Source organism: Miscanthus floridulus, chromosome 8, assembly GCF_019320115.1.
Source record: "Miscanthus floridulus cultivar M001 chromosome 8, ASM1932011v1, whole genome shotgun sequence".
Taxonomy (NCBI): Eukaryota; Viridiplantae; Streptophyta; class Magnoliopsida; order Poales; family Poaceae; genus Miscanthus; species Miscanthus floridulus.
The window spans coordinates 205527124-205551195 of NC_089587.1; the positions used below are offsets into that span (position 1 = coordinate 205527124).

A 24072-nucleotide genomic window follows, 5' to 3' on the forward strand; every position below is an offset into this window, starting at 1 on the left:
ATTATTCACATGTTGTAGTCCCTTTTCACCTGAATTGGCTATTTCAGCCGATTCACCTGAGCCTTCACGTATAGCATGTCTTTTGGAAAGCCTGTCGAAGTATAGATGGTTTTACGGATTCTTCGGTTTTAGTTTATTATTATTATCATAGCTGCCATCGATCTGGTCGAACCTCACTGATGATGGTAACAGATTAGATTCAGAGCATTTGGAGAATCATTTGTATTAGACAGTAGATTTGTTCGTATGCTATATCATTTCTTGTTAGATTCATCGGCTCAATGCTTTGCACTAATAATATCTACCTAGCTGACGATCTCATTTACATCTACGTGTATTGTACCTATCAATATAAAATCAATCGCTACCTACGAGCTTTACAGTCCGTAACAGCCGATTTCTATGCGTATCGGCTATTTAGTCGTTTTTCTCGTCTGGCTGCTCCCGAAGCGGCACACTTGGAACTGTCTGAGCACAGACCGGCATGTTTCACCTTAAATTACTGATAAACTTTCTCGCTTTGTCAATTGTAGAGTCAAATTGACTGATACGTCTTGGGAGGAATACACAGGATCGGTTACCCCTGCGTTGTGTGTCAACACACATTTTCGTGCCAACAGCTACAAGTTACCTTTGCCTTGAGCCATGCTTGTATAAAACATGATAAACAAAATCTATGCTAAAGTAATCCTAAAACCATATTTTCATTAGCATAGATGTAATTCATATAATTTATGGACAACAACCCATAGTTCAAATTTGTTATATTCCTTCAGGTATGTATTGTCCACTAATCCCTTACAGGCATGAAACAATGAGTGGAATAGAAGATCCAACAAAATGTCAGAGATTAAAGAGCAAAAAGATGGCATGACAAAAAGATGAGAAAGAAAGGGTGCAATCTAGGCAACAAGAAGCTCATAACTGTGAGGCTAGCCAAACAAGGAAAACTTTAAGCAAACAGGGAAGGATCATTATGAGTTATCTACTCTTTGTCACATGGTGTCATCACGCCCCAAGGACAAAGATAACATCCTAAGGTAAATGTCATCATTTAAAAAGTTCTTCCTTGATTCTGGTAGGCACATAAATAAGAAACAAACATGTTTAAGTTATAGTTCTACTTGATCTAACCTGATTAACTCAACATGTTTAGTTTGTTTCCAGCACCACTTTCTTGATCTCATAGTTTTAACTAAATGAGCTAAAAGTTGCACACCTTATCTCTGAAAGATCATAGATTGATATATTTTCTAAAGATAGACAATCCTTCCATGGGTTAAGCAATTCAACCCTTTTGGCCAAATATCTTCAAATGTTGTATTCATGCTTAATCTTCTGATCTTATCACCCATGATATAAATGAACAAAGCACATAACACCAACTTCATCTTGTTTGATGTGCCTAAGGTTAGAGAGGAATGAATAAAATTTTGGTTATGTTGGTGTTTTCCGACCAATAGAGCCCATGCACTTGATCTCTAGCTTGTCTTATGAGCAGGACACACTTCAAGCAAAGTGTGGGAAAAGTCGATTCCCCAATTTCTACAAGTGAAGGTTCTGAACCTGTCGAACCAAAATACAAACTCAAAACAAAGACAGGTTTGGCAGAAGAAGGTGGCATCACCATTAGAGGTGCCACCTCAAGAGTCCTCATCTTCAGAGTGAACCGAGGTACTTGATCAATGAACTTCACAAGGTGTTAATGGTAGTTAACAACCATTATAAACCATCAAAGAAACATCAATAAGGGCATAAATATGATCACCAACAAAGGTCTAGGAGTTTAAACTAATAAATTCCATGAGTTTTGGTGAATATGTATTTTCTATAGGGTTTAACCAGAAAACCATCAAGATGGACCTACATGTTAGATTTAATTGCGCTTATCCATCGTGAAACGAACACTAGAAGGTTCTAGAGGACACCAGAGGACACCATGCTGAGGTAGAGAGGCAGAGGCTACTAGGTGGGGCCACCTAACCCCACCTGTAGGTCATCCGGCCCCTAGGCCCACCTGTCGGTCTTCGCGTCACAATGTTGGTTCTCCACCGCCTCCTAGGTTGCATCTACGCTGTTCTTTAAGTCAGTTTGATCCAATGGCTCACGTTTGATGCTCTGGGCTATATATACTAGCCCCTGCCACCCCCTGGAGGCTTCAAGTCATTTGAGAAGACAAAAACCCTAATCATCCTCAGAACTCCACTATATTCTAGGGCATAGCTAGTTAGGTTAGGTCTAGAGGGAGGCAAGTAGGCTTCACTTGGATTCCCGATCGTATCAAGAGCGCGGTTTGGTATAATCCTTGTACCCCCTCTCTTTTGTATCTCCATTATTTTTATATGCTTGCTACAATTGTTACAACAATATTAGTATTCATCTTATTCGTGTTCTTTGTTATAATGCTCTCATCGTCTACTTTGATTATATACTTAGTATAGCTAGTTTATTATTATGTTTATGCATAAGTTCGCAAAGCGCTCAATCCAAAGTACACGGGGTGAGTGGTCGATATTGTGTAAGCGTGGTGCTTACATGTTGTTTACCAATGGATACACCCTATATTCTGGGCCATGTGGTAGATCGCAGATGTGACACTCCCGTTGAGTCCTTTGTAGTCCACTCCCCGAATATAGGTATACATGTAGGATCTAGTTACGAAGTAAGACAAGCCATGTTCTTAATCTTCCTTAGTAATATCCCTTATGTGTAGATATAAAGATGATCTTAACCATGATTACTAGGTGTAATTGCACTAGTCAATGTATGCTTTAACTTATAATTAAGAATGACTTAGGGATTATTCCTCTAATATTCTACCTAACCATGCTAATGCCATAGAAAGGAGTACTCTAAGTGATTTATCATTATCATTGATCAACACTTATCATATATATATATATATATATATATATATATATATCTTATGACTTACCCCTATTATGAGTAGAATAATTGGTTATGGTTTACTTCTCCATCAATAGTATAAGTTATCAATACATGTCTATGATAGACGTTCCCTGTGGTAAAATATAAATAACGATACCTGGAATACTCCCAGGTGAAGTGCTACAATGGTATAATTATCTGTGCGCTTGCAGATTCCTTTTCATTCATACATCTTTATATTCTTTCTAGTCACATAAAATGATAAAGAACTACTTAGTATCATTCTAGTAGTGATGCTAGGCAGTACCAACAAGCATCTCTGGCACCATCACTAGGGATGATAACCTAGTAAAGTAATGTTAGGAGATATAGATAATTAATAGGTGGCTACTAAAATAAGTGACAAGTTAATAAATACCAACACAAGGAGAAGTCCGATTTGAAGAACTTACAACACTAAATCCTCACTAAAAGAGCCAGCTTGGGGGAGAAGCACTCTCGTGTATCCAGGTAAGTATTCTTTCCTCCTTTGTTTTAGTTTTAGTTTCTTTTAATCGTTAAAAGAATGATGAATGAAAAACAAAATAAAAATTTATCTTTGCATTAGTCATTTATAGTAATAATGTGTGATCTAGTAAAATTGAAAACAAAATAAAAGGTGTGTCTAGTTTGCTTTAATTTGTTTTTAAGAGCTGAATAAAATAAAGAGGACTCAGAATAATCTCTTAAATGGTAATGATGAATAGTTGTTCTATTGTAATTCATTTCAAGTACCTAGTTTTTAGCCTTGAATTCTCCTGAGTTTTGGATACGACTATTTTGATATAAGGATTTACTCTGAAATTAAAACTCGTAGGTAGCATATGCTTGATCTAAGTCTAGGTAATTGACGGATATGATATGAGAAGGTCTGAGCTCATGTTTATCTTGTTCCTAGTGACACTAAAGTTCTAGAGATTTACTTTTTGAAAAACACAAAAATGCTACATGATAAGTTCCTATATGACAAAGCTTGAATTCCTACCAAATCCATATATGTTATTTAGGCTAGAAAAACTTCCACATATATGTTGCTTGTTTTGCATTGAGTTTTATCAAGATTTGTTGACCCTTATGAGAGATTTATCATGCTCTTAAAATCAAGATCACATACACACCACCCACATATGCACTACTCCTACGCTAGGGGTAGGTGCAAAAACATGCTTTTCATTTAGATCCACCCAAAAATGTTCCACTCCTACACTGGGAGTGAACATAAAAACATGCTTGTTAGGTTTATCATCCACCAAATAAATGTTCCAAGTTATTATTGCTATCTCTCAAAAGTTTTATTACAGAAAAGAGGCATGGGCTATATAAAAGTTATTCATAAAAAAGAGAAAAAAAATGAGAAAAAAAAAGAAAAATGAAGAGAAAAAAATGGACACAAAAGTGTCCGATGTATCTAAAATAATGGGTACTTAGATGCCCGTGTGAAAAAAAAGAGAAGATGAATAAGATAGCCCCTGCTCTCTAGCAAATGTTTTCAAGTTTCAAAAGAGAGATAAGTTTTCAAGGAGCAAAGTAGAATTAGGTTAGCCACTATATATATCCACCATATATCCACACACATGCACATCTTGATTTGATTGTATGACTCAGCTATCTTTGAATCCGTTGTTTGACTTTACAATATATGCATTGCAGGTATGCTCTAGCTTTCTCCCTACCTATGAACTCCACATAAGCCTTAGTGGTAGGAAGAGAAAAAGGTATAACATCATTATTGCCTTGGTGAGGATCCATAAATACCACATATATTGAGAGACTTGAGAGTGTCATACAATGAAATCACTGAATTTTATTTTGAAAACTTATAAAAACTTTGGAATAATGGTGGAACAAAAAACTTGAGATATAGTGCTTGGCTCGATCGTTCTGTCTTTCAATTGCTCAAGACCCAAGTGAAGGCTTAGAAGCCCCATGGTTGAAGATAATATGGGTAAGTTTGAAAGTCAGATCAGTTTATTCTAATTCAGAGGAGAATTTTTGATTGAACACATGTGTACTTTTGAGGAGTGAAAACATTATAGCAACTCCTGATCCAGTGTTGAGTTTAGCTTTGCTCAGAGACTAGCAAAGGTTAAGCTTGGGAGAGCTTGTTGACGGTCACTAACACCAATTATAAACCATCAACATAACCTACATATATACTTAATTCCATCACCAAACATAGGTATAGGGGTTTAAACTAATGAATTCTATGAGTTTTGGTGAATCTGTGAATGCAAGAGGGTTTATCCAGAAAACTGTCAAGGAAGACTTAATTGTTAGATTATATCACGATTATCCGCGACGTAAACTACTTGGGAAGGATCTTGAACACACCAGAAGACAACCCACCGAAGCAGGCCTTGAAAGGCTAACATGTGGGGCCGGTCGGCCCCACCTGCAGGCCGGCCTATGGGTCCGTTGGTTAGTCTCCGCTTCGACATCGGTTCTTCCACCGCCATTGAGGATCAATCTACGTCGTTGCTCAACGTCGGTTCAAATATAGGGACGAGATAGAGCCATGCTATGCATTTATGGGCTCAATTCAGAATTTGGCCCTTAAAGGCTCATGTGCATTTTAATGAGATATGGTGTAAAGTTTAGTACTAATGAGGCTACTAAGAGGGGGAGGGTGCCAGGCACCCCTCATAAATAGCAGCCCCTACCCCCCTCTCTGGAGCCATCCCTAAAAATCTAATTCATAACTTTAGGATCGAGCCAGCAATCAAGAAAAGATTAGTCCTCCATAGGATCTAGTCTTATAAATAATAGTGAGATAGAGTGTGAGTGAAGAGTTTGGAGGAAGTGTTGGCCTGTCGGTGCTCTCTCTACGGCTTGTACCTTGGCGGATCCAAGTTCTATTTGAGTTTGCTTCTGAGACTTCTCTGGTAATCAACTTCTAATTCAAGTAAGCATCTTGTTTATACCTTGGCGGATCCAAGTTCTATTTGAGTTTGCTTCTAAGACTTCTCTGGTAATCAACTTCTAATTTAAGTAAGCATCTTGTTTATATTGTTCATCAGGATCGTGACTCTTTTGAGTGCTTTATTCTCTTCCTAGGGGGGTAAAGTATTAATCGTAAGTGTAAGCGTGGTGTTTAGACTTAGATTAATCGTGGATGCACCCTACATTCTGGATTGGTGGTAGCTCGCGAGGGTGACTCTTCTAGCTTCGTTGAATCCTTTGTAGTTCACCTCCCGTTTGTAGGCCAAGTAGGACCCGATTACGAAGGAAAGCATTCTCTACTGGTGTCTTTCCTTTAGTAATGTCCCCAGTTGAATAGTAGAAGACATAGCTTACCGAAGTCAGAACTAGAGAACTTTAGTTATCCTCTCTATGCTCCTGTTTATCCTAACCTTGTTGCTACCTTTAGTTAAGTTAGACTGTAGTTAGTCTCATACGTTTTCCTGTGGATACGATACTTGAAATACTTCTGGGGATGAAAGGTACAGCAGTATCCGTGCGCTTACAGATTTATCTATGTGCGTTAATAAATACCAACAATGTATGTATGGTGTGTAAGCTGACAGAGGCAGTTTATGAGTAGAAAGAGGTAAACGTTCGAGGGAAGCCCTCACTTCTGCAACCCAAGGCTTCAACACAAGCCTGCACCGATTGTTCATCCATGTGAATGGGTACCACCGTGCTCTTGGAGTAGTTGATGTGCAGACTAGTCGTGCTTGCAAAGCGATCAAGGATTGTCTTCAGAAGTGTTACTCCATGGAGATCACCTCGAAGGACAATGAGTGTATCGTCGGCGTATCGAAGCACAGCACATGTCAGATCACTATTGACCGGGTGTGATAGGCTTTCCGAATTGGACTTGATCAGGCACTGGAGTGTCTCTGCCACCAGCAGAAAGAGGTAAGGTGATAAAGGGTCACCTTGGCGTAAGCCCCGTTTGCAAGTTATCCACGGTCCAGGGCTACCATTTACCAAGACAGCTGATTTGGAGGAAGTCAGTATCATACGCATCCAACTGATCCAAAGGTCATCAAATCCACGTGCAGTCAACACTTTGAACAAACCGTCCCAGTTTACAGTGTCAAATGCCTTTGTAAAGTCTAGTTTGAGCACAATAGCCGGCAGTTTCCTTTTGTGGCAAACTTGAACTAGTTCAATTGCATGAATGAAGGTTTCTGCAATTGACCGTCCCTTAATGAAGCCGGTTTGATTCGGGTCAATTAACGGCTGGATTTCATTTTGTAGCCTGCTTGTTAGGAACTTTTGCAAGGATTTTCAAACTGCAGTTTTGCAGGCATATTGGCCTGAAGGCATCAACTGCAGTTACACCTGGCTTCTTTGGCAGCAAAACCATGTATGATCTATTGAGCCGCTCCAATTGCACTGATTGCTGATGGAACGCAAACATGAAGTCCATGATGTGCGCCTTCACTGTTTCCCAGACTGCTCTGTAGAAACCTGGTCCAAAACCATCAGGGCCCGGTGCACTGTTCCTATTCATCGCCATGAGGGCCTGCTTCGTTTCTTCTTCCGTGAACTGAGCTGTTAGTGCAGAAGATGGTCTTGGCCTTCCCTCATATCGCTCATCTATGTTCATTGGCGTTGAGTTACCTGATTGGCCGATGATTCCCTTGAAATATTCAGTCAGTGCCTGAATTTTGCCTTCGTGGTTTGTTATGTCAGAGCCGTCAACCTGTACTACTCTGATGCAGTTGTGTCTCATGCGTAGAGTTGCTTGTGCATGATGATATGCTGTATTAGCGTCGCCTTCTTTGATTGCACGTTGTTTACTTCGTTGTTTCCAGTATGCTGCTTTCTCCTTCAGTGCTTCTGTGAGACATTCCTGCACCGCTGGACGGACCTGAAACTCTTGCACAGAGAGGCAACGGGTTTCTTCGAAGTAGTCGAATAGTTGAATCAGGAACTTGCAATTTGGAATGAGAGTGGGTGGTGCCCTGTTACACCGAGACCAAACCTTTGCCGCCGCTCTGGTCACCTTGGTGCACGCAACAAGCTGTCCAGCAGGATCCGCACAAGAAGGCGCCTGCTGCCAAGCCGGGAGAACGGATGGGAGAAAGGTTTGGTTGCGCAGCCACGCATTTTCAAAGCGGAAGAAAGCCGGTTTAGGAATAGATGTAGACATGGATAGAAGTATCGGCGTGTGATCCGAGGTTGGTTTAGGGAGTGAAGAAAGATTTGTCGATGGGAAGGACAGGCTATGCTCGTAGTTGGTGAAGGCACGGTCTAAGCGAGCAAGCGTCGGTGCCGGCTGCATGTTCGACCAAGTGTAAAGTTTATCATTAAGGTGCACCTCAAAGATGTTGAGGTCCTGAATTGTGTCATTAAAAAGGTTTGCTAAACTTTGATTGAAATTGGGCCTGTTCTTATCATCTCTAGAACGTGTCAGATTGAAATCTCCGATCAGTACCCATGGGCCAGAAAAAATGGCGGCAGTAATTTTAGGTTGCTCAAAAAAGCGGCCGAGTCTCTGGTCCGAGGGTGCGTAAACATTAGTGATAACAATGTCATTGTCCGAGATATTGGAGCTCAGCACAGTTGATAGGGTGTGGTTATCTTGATGGGTGAACGAGATGGAGAAGTAGGCTGGATCCCAGGCAGTTAGGATCCCTCCCCTGGCACCATCAGAGGCCACAAAAGTAAAAGAATTTGCAAATTTAGAAGGTAGGAAGCTTTTGGCTTTGAAAATGTATGAGTCCTTGTCAAGACTCAAGAACTGACCACAATTTATCCTTCTAGCTCTAATAAGAGGCCGACGTGCTCTAAGCTTCCTCAATCATTTTCCCTAAATTAGAGAACTAAATAAATTAGAAGCTTGATAGACTTAGCACACAAGGTTGACTTGTTGCCAATGTTTCGGCATCTCCAAGTTTGTTTTGGAACTTTCTACCTCTAAATTAGAGAATGCTGAAGTAGAAGCTTGACACACTTATCACACATGCATGCATGTTTTACTTGTTACATACGCTTTCTCACATAGCACGTAAGAATCTCGTCTACCTCACTCAACCTAAAAAAACAAATATCTAGGCTGATTTACCTCGTGGCGCCGCGTAGGATGACTGATGTGACGACATATTAGATAAAAATCTTTCCAAAACCACATGGTAACAAACTCGAATGTTTTTAAAAGCTAGACAACCACCCTAGTAGCAAACTCAAATGCTATCAAACTTCAGCGGAAGTAGAGGGAAGTAAAATATTTTTTCTCTTATTTGCCAAAAGATGTGCTTTGCTACCTAGGCCGATGGCCCATCTTGCCGAAACATCCACTTTGCTACCTAGGCCGATGGCCCACCTGACGGTCCAGATGCGCTCAGTCGCCCCCACCCCCTGATTCGAATTTCAAAAATCATGGAACCCGCACGAGCCAGGGCGGAACAAAATGGAAAGACGTTGGACACTTGGGCGAAAGCAGAGCGAGCAGCCGACCGTTGCTGCGGGCGTCTACCCTACCCCACATGCCAGTCACACGACCCGCGCGCACGCCGCTTGACTTTACTCGACCGGAGCGGAGCGCAGAGCACCTCACTCGCGTCGCGTCCACCCCACAGATCTCACCGTCAAAGATGGCCCGCTGCGGCGACAGAGACATCGTGACGGCGGCAATGTCGCGGCAGCCTTGGCGCCGCCGCCACGGATGGCAGCTCCCCCTACACCCGCTTCAGGTTCGCGTGCAAATCCCATCCGGAAAAGTTCCTCTCTCCTAGCAATATGCTGTCCTCACTCCACAGAGCTCATGTCGCCTCTGTCTTTCTCGCCGCGTGTGCGCAGCTGGTGGCCGCGTCAGTGTTCGCGCTTCTCGTCGCCGCCTTCTACGTCGTCCTGGGGCCCTACATCGGCAACACCCTCGCCGGCAATATCCTCCTTGGCACCTTCTCCTTCTCGGTTCGCACATCTATCTCAGCATTGACGGAATCATCACAACTTCTTTTTTGCGCCGGTCTGGTCGTCTTTCGGATGCTGAATCGATGATCTGTTCCGCTCCAAACAGGCCGCGGCAGCGGCGGTGCTCTACGTGCGCTGCACGGCGGTGGACCCGTCCGACCGGACTGATGCGAAGAAGACCAAGTGGCAGCGGCAGCTCGCGCGGGGCGGCGGGACCACGGCGAAGCTGCCGCGGCTACGGTATGGCTACATCCTGTGGCGCTACGCGGTGCGGTTGCTGCGGCGGGTTGAGGCTCGGGTCACCAACCGCTGGGTGCGGCGGAGCTACCTTGAGCAGTGGAACACCAGCGTTCAGCTCGATCCCATGCTCCCCTTCGCCTTCACCAGCCTCGATGACATTGTCTCGCCATGCGCCACTGCCGATGGGCACGACATCTCCTTCTGCCCCATCTGCGACTGCGAGGTATTTGCTTGATTCTTCCCCTCTGCGCATAGGTGATGATATGGCTCTGCTCGTTTCAGAGGATAAACACAGCAGCAAATGACATTTAGTTCGATGTGGATGGATTAGTTTCCAACTTCGAATATGTCAGATGAATTGAATGCTGACATTGTCTGTGAAACTCCAAACCTTGGATTTACTATGACAGAAATGATATTAGCATGAGAATTCTAAATGCTTGTACTTCTGTTACTATGCCGAACTTCTTCACGAACCAGCAACGACACGAACCAGCCAACCGAACAGGCTATGAATCCATGGAATGTTTGACAAATTCTGTTTTTGTTTTTGGGAATTTGCAACAATTACCCAACAATCTAAACAGGAATTGAATTGTTCTACAGGTGAAGTTGCGTAGCAAGCACTGCAAGACCTGTGAGCGTTGCGTTGATGGATTTGATCACCACTGCAGGGTAACCACCAAAACTTACATATTAACTAAACTCCAACTCCCTGCTTTTTATATTTTTCTTAATCACAGTCCTCCAAATGCCAAGTGAATTAATCTTTTATGCTTTGTTTTGTACAGTGGCTAAACAATTGCATTGGAAGAAGGAACTATGCAACATTTATTCTGCTTATGTTCTTTGTCCTGCTGATGGTGGGCGCTAACGTTTTTGCCATCATTTTAGTTTCTCATCTCTTGAATTTAACTAGTACTAATTAGCTGATGATGACACACAACTTTACCAGCTTGTAATTGAGGGAGGAACAGCAATTGCGATCTTCATCCGCTGCTTTGTCGACAGCAAAGGGGTGAAAATGGAAATGGAGCACAGACTGCACATGAGGCTCCCAAAAGGAGCTCATGCAGCACTATCAGTAAGTACATGAGGCATACACATGGAATTAAACATGACTTCTGTATTTCTTAGTTCTTGACTCAAAATTTTATCTGCAATTTTGGCCACAGATGGCTTTTGTCATCTTCACATTGTACAGCACTGCAGCGCTGGGTCAGCTCTTCTTTTTCCACATGGTGCTCATTAGAAAGGTGAGTATTCATTACTGGTATAGTTTCAGCAAATATGATCATATCCATGTGAATAATAGTTCAGTATTGTGATTCATGTTTAGTGTTAAGTATCTTTTGCTTATGAAATAGAGCAATTTCTTCTAAGAAATAAAATGGTCGGTCATTACTTTCTCAATCACTACAGGGCATGAGGACCTACGACTACATTCTTGCGATGAAGGAAGCAGGAGCAGCATTTGACCCATTCGAAGACTCCGACTCTGACGAGAGCATCGACTTTGACTCACCAGAGAAGCCATCTTTCTTTTCAAGGATCTTTTGCAGAAAAGATGAAGTGAATGAAGTAAGCAGCTTTTTTTTTTTTGAAAGACCGAAGTGTAAGCAGCTATTAGTTGCAGCACTACTGCTGCTGCTGCTGTATACTCATTACCAGTTAGTGAACCGTTTAATAATAACAAAGCTCACTTCAAACATGACACAGAGTGCTCGGAAGCTTCAGGAAGTCAGGATCGAAAGCGACCAAATGGATGCTTCAGGAAGGAAGGATGATATCCAGATCAACCCATGGACATTGATCAAGATGAGCAAGGAGAAGGCGATGGCAGCCGCTGAGCGCGCACGCGAGCGAATCAGACAGAAGCTGCCAACATCACCGATGAAACCACTGCCGGTGGAGACAAAGCGAGGCCCTCTGAACCCAGAGAGAAAACACATCACAACTGGGAAAGAGATCGTACCGGTCTTCACCAAGAGCTGGCTGTCGGTGTCGCCCACAGCAAGGATCTCGAGCCCCAGGAGGCGATTCTCAGGGTCATCGTCGCCTAAGCCGCAGAGGTACAGAAGCAACTTCGACCTGAGGCTCGCCGAGGTGTCGAGGGATCTGGAGACCCACATCTCGAAGCAGGTGCTATGCTCCATCGTCATGAAGGGTGTCGAGGACGAAGGCTATTCGTCGTAATTTAGGTGGGGTGTTGTATGTTTAGTTCACAAGTTTCATTGGTATTTTTTGGTTCTTGAGAATGGTGTGCTGTGCTGTGCTTGCTTAGCATGATGCTGTCAATTCTCATTACATAGTTATTAGCATGATTCTTTCTGTTCCATAAAATTTGTTCAAGTACATTATGACAGCTATGTGAATCAGATATCTGATCTTCAGAACTGAAGATTGATCACTATCTCCACTTGTTAGTGTAATGCGCTGGCTTGAATCTACACAAGAATTCATTCACTCATCACAGCCTCAGCCCTCAGGATGCCAGGCCTACCATCATATCTCCTGATACGCTAGTGTATGATCGTTTGTAATCCTGTCTCATCTTATCTCTAAGGCAGGTATGTAATGTTATTCTACATAATCTGCCCAAAAGGATCAGTAATCTAATCAACAATTTCATCAACTCCTGTCTCCTAGATGGTACCATAAGTTCATTGATAGATCCTAGACCATAAACCCTAAAGCTTTTGTTTCTATGCGCGCATCAATAAAAAAGACCTTAAAATTATATATACGACATCAAAGATCTTTTCAAGAAAAAGATGCAATATTTTTTTGACTAGGCTAATATTAGTGTAAAGCCTATAGACACGGAGCAAGGGTTGTGCACGGTTGAATCGTCTTTCGAATGATCACTTCTTCTAGTACTTGATTAGGGTCTCAAAGGTGCCAAACCCTCTTCCTAAATGTTTGCAGCCTAAGAACCAACCAGATCACGCTAGCACTTCTCGCAGTGCGCCTTGGATCCGACGTGGTTCTGTCTTCATGAACTTCTTTAGATACCTCTCCTGCTAGGGTTGGGCATTCGGTCTACTCGAATTGAACCGATGAGTTCTTCGGTTACTTTGAAAGTTCGGCCATCTAAAAACAGAGACCAATAAATTAGTTTTAAATGCCAGGACTAAGCAAGTTCGATCTCAGTTAGTTTGATTCAATCACGGTCATGAAACTCGTGATCGAAGTAACTGGACCAGACTAATAGCCACAAAACAGCAGATTTTTCCGCAAATTTCAACAAATATGACAAGACAACACGTAGATAAAACAAAATGATAAGAGTGATAGTCGATACAAATCGATCAAAATGTAACACCACTAATAACAATCCAAAGTATGCATTCTGACGACAAAGTTTGAATGTTGTAGGTTAGTTTGGTTACCCAAGATATATAATCGAACAAACCGTAAAAGATTCGGTTAGTATAGACTCGGGACCGAACTAGTGATCAAAAACTTTGATCTCGGTCTCGTTCAGTTCGGCTCGATCTTTAGTGTTCAATCAATTATCCTTAGTCCTATCTCATGCACTATCTTGATTACGAAGAAAAGATGTATGTGGAGGATTTTCTCTTAGAAAGGGGTTCCTCCTAGAAAAGCTCAAAGGAAACATGTAGAATGAAATATTTTTTGACATGGCCGACAAGAACATAATGAAGCTCTTTGTAGAAATGGGATCATCACTACAAGTGTATCTGGGAGGCCTATTTATAACTAGAAGTAATTAGGATAGGTAGAGGTAGGTGGATTCGTTGCAGGTGGACCGAGTAATCAGTGGTAGGTGAATCCAATGATGTAGGTCACTGTCGGGTTGCAGCTCAACCCGACTATGATATCGTATGTGTTGCCACCGTTGCCATACCACTATTGGATTGTGGCCTGACTAGGTAGTGATACGATATCTTCCCATATCACTGTCGTATCGTGGCTCTACCCGACATTAAATTCACCATCGGGTCAATAGAATCCTTAATAATTATCTAGATCCTAGGTTCATTACCCAGCAATGAAGACGGATCCTAGGCTCATTACCCAACAATGAAGACGGATTCCTGCCGACTCTAGCATACCCGTCAAAGATGGACTAGTTGATGAGGACATCACTCCTTCGGATGTACCCACTGATCCTCCAACTGTCATGCAAGGTCCAATGACCCGGGCTCGAATGCGTCAACTCAATTTAGAGGTGAGCTCGTTCTTAAGCGATTCTTTTTATACTTTTAAGAATAGACTACTACCTAATATTGTTATCTTGCTTAGGAACATTGAAGAGGGTCATGAAGGACTTAGAGGACGTGGTGGAGGCAAAGATGACCAGCAAGGACGTCCAACAGGAACAGGAGGCCCGGTCCAATATGATTTCGAGTCTGCCTCGGCCTCCAGGACCAGTTTGCCTTAAACTGGTCACCCAGGACGCAACTGGACTCTGTTTTCGATGATCCATATATGAATGGAAAGCTAATTTGATAAGGAAGCCAATCCAAGTGGTTTCACGTCAAAAACTATTAGGAATCAACAGGAATCATGGTCACAAGTTAGCGTCCAGAATCTGTTAGGGTGCTGCGACACCGTCTTTTGGTCCGTTGGACCATGTATCGAGTTTGGGCCCATTAGGGGTGCGTCCAGGGGTCTTGCATGACCCTAGAGTCTTCATAAACAGCCGTCGCCCCTCCATTAGGGTTTGGGTTTTGCTTAGATTATTCTGTCAAGAACAGTTTCGCCATTCATCGATTTGTGAGACCCCAACTTCGTGAGATTAATCATTCATCTACAATTTGGTTGTGTTCTTTCTTGTTCTTGCTTGTGTTCTTCGTTGCGCAGGCAGGGATTAGCCTTCTTGGCGAGGTCAACCTGGTCCGTGACTTGGTTGATAACCAGAGGAGCTGTGGTGCTAAGATTGCAGGGTTTGATCTTTCGATCTGAAGCCGGATCGGTGTGTCATTCTCCGCCACAACAATAGTTACCTCTACCTGATGGAAGATCGGGATCCCTATTTCCATTAAGTGGTAATCAGAGCTAAGGTATACCGTCAGGTTTACATTTATCCCCTAGTTTTGAGTGTTTCACTTTCGTCCCATAGTCTAGTGCCATATTTTTTCCCTGTCGTAGAACCTTCCGCACCATAGCCTTTGCATATTTCGGTTTCAGAGTCCGTCGTATTGAGTTTGTGTCCTGGTCAAGGTCTTGTTGCTGGTTAGGTCATGTTAGAGTCCAGTTCGTGTGTTTTCTCCCATCGTTTCCATCAAATCTTTGCTGCTGTGACCAATTTTGCGCATATTATTCCCGTTTTGTCCTCTAATTCGGAGCCAATTCTTAAAACTGGTCTAGTTTTCGCATACGAACCCCGATTTCGACGTTCCATATATCAAAATCGATTAGAAAAAAAATTTGGATCCGTCCATCTCTGGATTTGCCGGGGTTGGAAAATTTTAAATTGGTCAAAAAGTGGTCACAAGATCCTCTTTTCGTGGTTACAAGGTTTTTGTCGATTTTGAGCAAGTTTTCTAAAAATTCCACAGGCCACGTCTTTCACTTGTTTAAGCTCATATTTTTTGTGGTTACTTCTTTTGTGCTCCTAAGTGAAGAAAAAATATCAAAAAAATAAAATAAAAAAGTCAAAATTTCCCAAAAAAACAACGACAGCCAAAAAATAGAAAAAAAAGAGGGGCAAAAGAGGAACAATATCTAGAGAAGCACATAGAGAAGACCAAAGTGAGCTATGTTAGCATGTGCTATCTGGTTCCTTGTTTGTGTTGCTGTTTTCATCCATCATACTTGTTTTTCACACATCTATCTTTTTGATATCCACCATACTTGCTTGTTTGTTACACACCTAGTACTTGGAGCATTTTAGATCAGCAATGAGAACAAGTACTTTGGACTATAATTCAGCATTACTTTCTGTTACTGACTTGTGTTCCAGATATACATATTACTCTTTGTTTGCCTTCCAAGCTCCACAAATTCTTTAGATCAGTATAGAAAAAGGGCTTTGCAATCTCGGTACCACTGCCTCATAGGTATCACGAACCAGCCACCGGTTGTACCGCCCACTGCTTGTGTTGGTAAGAACTTTGTAAGAGCTTGGTAAGACGCTTCTACTTGCTGTGAAAAGTGACACCACTACAACCACGTAGTCATTTGGTAGGGATAACTTTTACCGTTTGTTCCTATTTTTGTGTTTACAATGGCAGGAGGTGATCAGACTGGAGATAACAATCCTAAGGGTTTCAACGAGTGTGTCAGCTAAGAGCAACTATAAGCTGTTGTGGAGGATGCCCAAAAAAGGATGAATGAGGCCATCAAGAAGGCCATCACTGACGCACTCATTGAACTCAACATTGGCAACAGCATGGCGAGATTGGACAAACGAATTTCTACGCTAACCAACAAGGTTACTGAGTTGGAAACATTGGTGGCGGTCAACAACAATGACGTCTCCGACAGCAACACCGATGGTCTCTTGCCAGAAGACACGGTGCATGATGCTGTTGGGAATATAGATCGAGCAGCCTTCCGACAAGCAAGATTACGATGACGTCTTCGCCGTAACACGATAGATATGGGTGGTGTCCACCACCATCAAGATAATAATCATTGTGTACCCGATGATCCTTATGCTAAGATTAAGTTCACAATACCATATTTTTTGGGTCATTATGATGCTGAGAGATATCTTGATTGGGAGATGACAGTAGAACAAAAGTTTAGTGCCCATCTTGTGCCTGAGCATCATAGAGTTCGATAAGCTACTAGTGAGTTTAAGGATTTTGCCATTATTTGGTGGAATGAGCTAGCTACATAGGATGCTTTACCTAGTACGTGGGAAGAACTTAAGATAGCTATGTGTGATCGTTTTGTTCCCCCTTCTTATCATAGAGACTTGCGTAAGAAATTGATGCGTTTAGAATAAGGAGATAAATCTGTACAGGATTACTATGGTGAGCTCCAAAAGGAATTGATGCGTTGTAGTGTTGTGGAGGGGAACGAAGATGCCATCTGTCGTTTTTATTCGGGTTTGAGGCATGAGATTTAGCACATTGTTGATTATAAAGAATTTAACATTGTCAACCAGTTGTTTCAGTTTGCTATGCTTGTAGAAAAGGAATTGCAGAGGCGTGAATAGCAGAGCAAGAGCAAGGTCAGCACCACATACATGCCACGCTCGGCACCATCTTTGGGGCTGACCAAGCCAACCACTTTTCGGGCGCCTCCACCAACAAGCAAGCGACCAACAGCCTCTGGAGTTTCTGCTACACCTAAGGCACCTCCCACATGACCTTCAGATTCAGGTAAAAATTATTTGCAGGTGCCTACCAAGAGTGCCTCATCTGTTGCATCGATGGAACGCACTTTGGGCATTCAATGCCACCGCTGCCATGGCATTGGCCATGTGCAGAAGGACTGCCCAAGTCAATGGGCATATATTGCTATAAAAGATGGTTACATCAGCACCTCTGACATTGAGGATGAAGAAGACCAAGATGCAGATGAGGAGGATGGCGAAGTCCTTGGTGATGAGGCCACGGCGTCCTATAGGAGCATCATTGTACAACGGGTGCTCAGCTCACAAGTCCAGCAATCTGAGAAGCTACAACGCCATAACTTGTTCTAGATTTTCTTCGTCATTAGCAACCGTCGAGCACGTGTCATTATTGATGGAGGTAGCTGCAATAATTTGGTGAGTTCTGATTTGGTCAAGAAGCTTGGCTTGACCACACACCCACACCCACGTCCATACCATATTCAGTGGCTAAATGATTCTGATAAAGCAAAGGTAACACAAACTTACAGAGTTTTATTTTTTATTAGTTCTTATGCTGATTCTGTTGATTGTGATGTGGTACATATGCAAGCTTATTCACTTTTATTGGGTCGTCCTTGGGAACATGATAATGATGCTACACACCATGGTAGAAGTAATAAATATACTTTTGTGCATAAAGGAAAGAAAATTACTTTGGTACCTTTGACACCTGCTCAAATTGTACAAGCTGATAGAGAACGCACTGCTAGTTTAAATGATGTTCAATCTGAAAATCAGCAAGTTGCTAATTCTATTTTCCCACCTAAAAAGGATAAGTCTACATCTATTTCTAAGGCTGAGGGAATTAAATTGAAGGGTGGTGTTATGCTTGCAACAAAATATGACTTTGCTGAAATTTCTGATGATGATATTTGCTATGCTTTGGTTTGCAAACGAGCTATGTTTTCGCTTGATGATATTGTTAGCTCGGTGCCTCCTGCTATCACTAACCTTTTGCAGGACTATGAGGATATTTTTCCAGTAGAGATACCCCGGGGCTGCCACCTATGAGAGGAATGGAGCATCAAATTAATTTGATTTTGAGAGCAACCTTGCCCAACCATGCTGTCTATCGAACCAATCCCGATAAGACTAAGGAAATTCAGTGGCAAGTCCAAGACCTTTTGGACCGCGGGTATGTACGTGAAAGCCTTAGTCCTTGTGTCGTTCCTATACTTTTGGTTCCTAAGAAAGATGGAACTTGGCGTATGTGTGTTGATTGTAGAGTCATCAATAATATTACTATTTGGTATCGTCATCCTATTCCTAGGCTAGACGACATGCTTGATGAGTTGTGTGGTTCTATAATTTTCACTAAGATTGACTTGCGAAGTGGCTACCACCAGATTAGAATGAAACTTGGAGATGAATAGAAACTACGTTTAAAACCAAATTTGAGTTGTATGAGTGGTTAGTTATGCCTTTTGGTTTGACAAATGCACATAGCACTTTCATGCGCTTAATGAATGAGGTTTTAAGAGCTTTTATTGGTCATTTTGTGGTAGTTTACTTTGATGATATATTAATTTATAGCAAGTCTTTTGATGAACATATGGATCACTTACGTGCTGTTTTTAATGCTTTACGTGATGCACATTTATTTGGTAACCTTGAGAAGTGCATCTTTTGTACGGATTGAGTTTCTTTTCTTGGCTATGTTGTAACTCCACAGGGAATTAAGGTGGACGAGATGAAAATTGAAGCCATAAAGAGCTGACCGGTTCCCCAAACCGTCACACAGGTGAGGAGTTTTCTTGATCTTGCAGGATTCTACCGCCGCTTCGTCAAAGATTTTAGCACCATTGCTGTCTCATTGCATGAGTTGACAAAGAAAGGGGTGATGTTTCATTGGGGAAAGGCACATGAGGAGTCCTTTGACACTTTGAAGGACAAGCTTACACACGCACCATAGCTGCAACTTCCAAACTTTGGTAAGACTTTTAAGCTAGAATGTGATGCTAGTGGAGTTGGCATTGGAGGTGTTTTGATGCAAGATGGTAAACCCATTGCTTACTTTAGTGAAAAACTACATGGCCCTGTTCTTAATTATTCCACGTATGATAAGGAATTGTATGCACTTGTTCGTTCTTTAGAGATGTGGCATCATTATTTGTGGCCTAAAGAATTTGTTATTCATTCTGGTCATGAATCATTTAAGTATCTTCGTTCTCAAAATAATCTGAATCATAGGCATGCTAAATGGGTTAAATTTATTGAATCTTTTCCTTATATTATCAAACACAAGAAAGGAAAGGATAATGTGATTGCTGATGCTTTGTCTAGAAGATATACATTACTGTCCCAACTTGATCGTCAGATTTTTGGTCTTCAATCAATAAAAGAACAATATATGCTTGATCCTAATTTTAAGGACGTGTTGCTTAATTGTAGAGAGGGACATGCATGGAATAAGTTTATGATCAATGATGGGTTTTTGTTTAGAGCTAACTGCCTATGCATTCCAGTTGGTTCCATTCATCTTTTGTTGTTGCAGGAGGCACATAGAGGCAGATTAATAGGACATTTTGTTGCCAAGAAGACAGAGGAGGTGTTGTCCACACACTTCTTTTGGCCAAGGATGAGGCGAGATGTAGAGCGGTACGTGGCTCGGTGTGCCACATGTCAAAAAGCTAAGTCATGGTTGAACCCACATGGTTTGTAAATGCCTCTTCCTATTCCTTCTACTCCTTGGGCTGATATATCTATGGATTTTGTATTGAGTTTGTCAATGACTAAGAGGGGGAGGGATAGTATTTTTGTGGTGGTTGATCGTTTTTCTAAGATGGCATATTTTATTCCTTGTCATAAGAGCGACGATGTTGTTCATATTGCTGACCTTTTCTTTCAAGAAATCGTTTGCTTGCATGGTATGCCTTCTACTATTATTTCAGATCGCGATGCAAAATTCTTGAGTCATTTTTGGCGCACATTGTGAAATAAATTGGGGACCAAGCTGTTGTTTTCTACAACATGTCATCCCCAAACTGATGGGCAAACTGAGGTTGTGAATCGAACATTGTCCACCATGTTGAGAGCAATTTTGAAGCGCAATTTGAAAATGTGGAATGAGTGTTTGCCGCATGTGGAGTTTGCATATAACAGGGCAGAACATTCCACCACCAAGGTAAGTCCTTTTCAGGTAGTGTACGGTTTTAACCCCTGTGCTCCTATTGATCTTTTGCCTTTACCTACCACTGAGAGAATACATAGTGATGCTAGAGAGCATGCTGATTTTATTCGTAAGTTGCACGAAGCAACTAAAGCAAATATTGAAAGAATGAATGAAAATTATAGAATTGCTGGTAGTAAAGGTAGAAAAGAGATTAAACTTGAACCGGGTGATTTGGTTTGGTTATATTTGAGAAAAGATAGATTTCCTAAGCTGCGTAAGTCTAAATTAATGCCAAGAGCAGCTGGTCCTTATAAGATAATTGAGAAAATAAATGATAATGCCTACAAACTTGAGTTATCACCTGAGTTCGGGGTTAGTCCCACCTTTAACATTGCAGATTTGAAACCTTATTTGGGAGAAGAAGATGAGCTTGAGTCAAGGACGACTCCATTTCAAGAGGGGGAGGATGATGAGGACATCACTCCTTTGGATAAACCCGCTAATCCTCCAGCCGTCATGCAAGGTCCAATGACCCGGACTCGAATGCGTCAACTCAATTTAGAGGTGAGCTCGTTCTTAAGCGATTCTTTTTATACTTTTGAGAATAGACTACTACCTAATGATGTTATCTTGCTTAGGAATATTGGAGAGGGTCATGAAGGACTTAGAGGACATGGTGGAGGTGAAGATGACCAGCAAGGACATCCAACAGGAACCGGAGGCCCGGTCCAACATGATTTCGAGTCTACCTCGGCCTTTAGGATCCGTCTGTCTTAAACTGGTCACTCATGATGCATCCGAACTCCATTTTTGATGATCCACATATGGATGGAAAGATAATTTGATAAGGAAGCTAATCAAAGTAGTTTCACGTCAAAAGCTGTTCGGAATCAATGGGAATCATGGTTACAAGTTAGCATCCAGAATCTGCCAAGGTGCTGCGACACCGTCTTTTGGTCCGTTGGACCATGTATCGAGTTTGGGCCCATTAGGGGCACGTCCAGGAGTCTTGCATGACCCTAGAGTCTTCATAAACAGTCGTCGCCCCTCTATTAGGGTTTGGGTTTTGCTTAGATTATTCTGTCAAGAACAGTTTCGTCGTTCATCGGTTTGTGAGACCCAAACTTCGTGAGATTAATCATTTATCTGCAATTTGGTTGTATTCTTTCTTGTTCTTGCTTGCATTCTTCGTTGCGCAGGCAGGGATTAGCCTTCTTGGTGAGGTCAACCTGGTTCGTGACTTAGTTGATAACCAGAGGAGCTATGGTGCTAAGATTGCAGGGTTCGATCTTTCGATCTGAAGCCGGATCGGTGTGTCATTCTCCGCCACAACGATAGTTACCTCTACCTGATGGAAGATCGGGATCCCCGTTTCCATTACTAGTAGGGATTGTGTTTCGTAAAACCTTCTTTGTTGATATAATATTTTGATTATTAAGTAAAGCTACATATTTTCTTTGTCCCCAAAAGAATGACATATTCTTGTTTTATCATGTATAATATTATTTTCTATAAATTAATTGAGAAATTTTGACTTTAACCTAAATCTGGGATGTTTTCTTTTCTTTTTTTGGGGGGGTTGGGGGCGGCGGAGGAAGCAGTGAAGTACATTGTTTGTACGAAAATAAATCTATGTTTGGGGTCCATCTGTAGGAATTAGGCTGGTCAATTTAGATGCACTAACGCTACCTTTGCAACTACCTTATTCCATGGAATCAATTTATCCCCAAAACTAAAACCTTCTTTGTACGAAAAAGTCCACTTTTTCGTAAGTTAGGTTGTAGTCGGTTTCCTTGTCACGAACTCACAGGCCGACTCACCGCAATTTGCCCTTCTAGCTGTAAGCAACCGATGTGCTCAGTGCTCCCTCAACCCCTTTTCCCAAAATTAGAGAGTGGTAAAATAGTAGAAACTTTGGGAGACTTAGCACACAGGGTTGACCTATAACAGTCACGTACACCAAGCTTGTTTTGGAACTTTCCACTCTACTGGAAATAGCTAAGTCACCTCGAAGATACAATCGAAAGGGTTTCTTCTCACAATGTGTGGCAGTCCACTGTCACAAGGAGGTGCACTGGCTAAGATGGATGGGGTTCAGTTCAAAAGACCCATGACCCCCACGTCGTCTCTCTGAGGCGACTTGAGGGGCCAACCCCCGCCGCCACCAGGCCCTTCGGGACCGCTCCTCTGGCCACCATCACCGCTCCTTCCAATGTGCGGTGGTGGCGGCCCGCGGTGGTCCTGCTCAGGAAAGGCTGCTGTCGCTCCTTCCCCTCCCCTCCTACCTCCTCTTCCTTCCTCCTCCCATCCTCCCTGAGCTCCACCTCAAGCAGCGGCAACCATGGGCTGGCGGAGTTCCTGGGCACCGGATCTGGCCCTATGGTGGCTGGATCTGGCTGCACTCCACGTGTGATCGGCTAGCTACGGCCGGGGCTGTGGTGCCGCGTTGGATCTAGCTGGCTACATGCACTGAAAGGCCTCCTCCGTCCTAGGGATGGGTGGCTTTGGCCGGGTCTGCGACGCTGACAGTTGGTCGCGTGCGCACCCTGCATCTGTGTTTATGGGGTGGGCAGATCCGGCGCCTCCAGCGCCCAAAGCCGGGCAGATCTGGCGCCTTCGGGTCTAGCTGCGTGCGCTGACTTGCCTCCTCTGTACGGGGATGGGCGGCCGGCTTTGGCTGGGGCTACGATGCAGGCAGCCGCATGTGGCCCCTAGATCCACGATCAACGGGTGGCGGGTGGCCTCCAGTGCTAGGGTCAGGCGGACTCGGCCAGCTACGTGCACCCCCTGTGCCCAGCAGCTGGCTCGCGCTTCAGTGACCAGCGACCAGCGAGCTCATAGGCCGGCGGTCAGTTCACCTTTCTGCATCTGACCCTGCTGGCTTCGCGCAATGTTGAGTCCCAATTGCGGGGTTGGTGTCACCCTACTGGCTATCTAGGGCAGCGGGTTGGAGGCAAGGAGTTCTGGGCGAAAGCTCAGCTCGGTTTTGGTCGAGCGGGCGGCGGTGACACCTCGAGCGCCACATTCCTCCTTGGAGGCGTCGTTGTTGAACCCCATGCTTCCCGCCGACGATGCCAGATTCTGGGTGAAAGCCCCGCCTTACAAGCTGTAAGGCCATCGATGATGGCATCCACTATGGGCGTCACCTCCTTCCTGAAGGCGTTGTGGAAGAATCTCCGGCTCATCGTTTGTCCCCCGTGCGGTCGCTGACATCCGTGGCTCATCTATTCTGTCGGCTTTTGGTGGAGTCCCTCGTTGTGCCTGTGTGAGCCCTTGTTTTACTCGCAATGGTTTGTCCTGCAGCATTTGACCTTGTCGTCGTTGTTTGGCTGCCATAGCGGATGCTTTGCCGCTATCTCTATCTCCATGGCGGATGCTTGGCCGTCATTGGTTTCTCGAGCGGATGCTTTGCCACCGTTGTCGTTGGCCTCCTCGCGGTAGATGCTTTGCTGCCGAGTGTGTCTTGGTCATTCCCCCCACGGATGCTTTGCCGTAGGGCGTATTCTCTTGGCGGATGCTTGGCTGCCGTGGTCGTTAGCGGATGCTTTACCACCGTTGTCGTTGGCCTCCTCTCTGGCAGATGCTTTGCTGCCGAGTGTGTTTTGGCCTTTCC

At 43.2% G+C, this 24072-nt stretch overlaps 1 protein-coding gene across 1 annotated transcript; it reads left to right on the plus strand.

Annotated features, from left to right (window-relative positions):
- The first annotated feature begins 9336 nt into the window (after positions 1–9336).
- On the plus strand, positions 9337–12416 carry LOC136474681 (protein S-acyltransferase 18-like). The gene is made up of 9 exons (XM_066472245.1): positions 9337–9572; positions 9679–9792; positions 9899–10255; positions 10639–10707; positions 10824–10895; positions 10988–11116; positions 11208–11288; positions 11455–11613; positions 11752–12416. The coding sequence occupies exons 1-9, from the start codon at positions 9366–9368 to the stop codon at positions 12226–12228; spliced, it is 1665 nt and encodes a 554-aa protein (XP_066328342.1). The 5' UTR covers positions 9337–9365; the 3' UTR covers positions 12229–12416.
- Positions 12417–24072: the final 11656 nt, after the last annotated feature.

What these genes read in the sequence shown, in the direction of transcription:
- LOC136474681 (XM_066472245.1), top strand. Translation starts at nt 9,366, where the DNA reads ATGCCAGTCACACGACCCGCGCGCACGCCGCTTGACTTTACTCGACCG. An exon ending in TTGGCACCTTCTCCTTCTCG is followed by an intron (nt 9,793 to 9,898) that starts GTTCGCACATCT and finishes CGCTCCAAACAG; the next exon opens with GCCGCGGCAGCGGCGGTGCT. An exon ending in GAAAAGATGAAGTGAATGAA is followed by an intron (nt 11,614 to 11,751) that starts GTAAGCAGCTTT and finishes AACATGACACAG; the next exon opens with AGTGCTCGGAAGCTTCAGGA.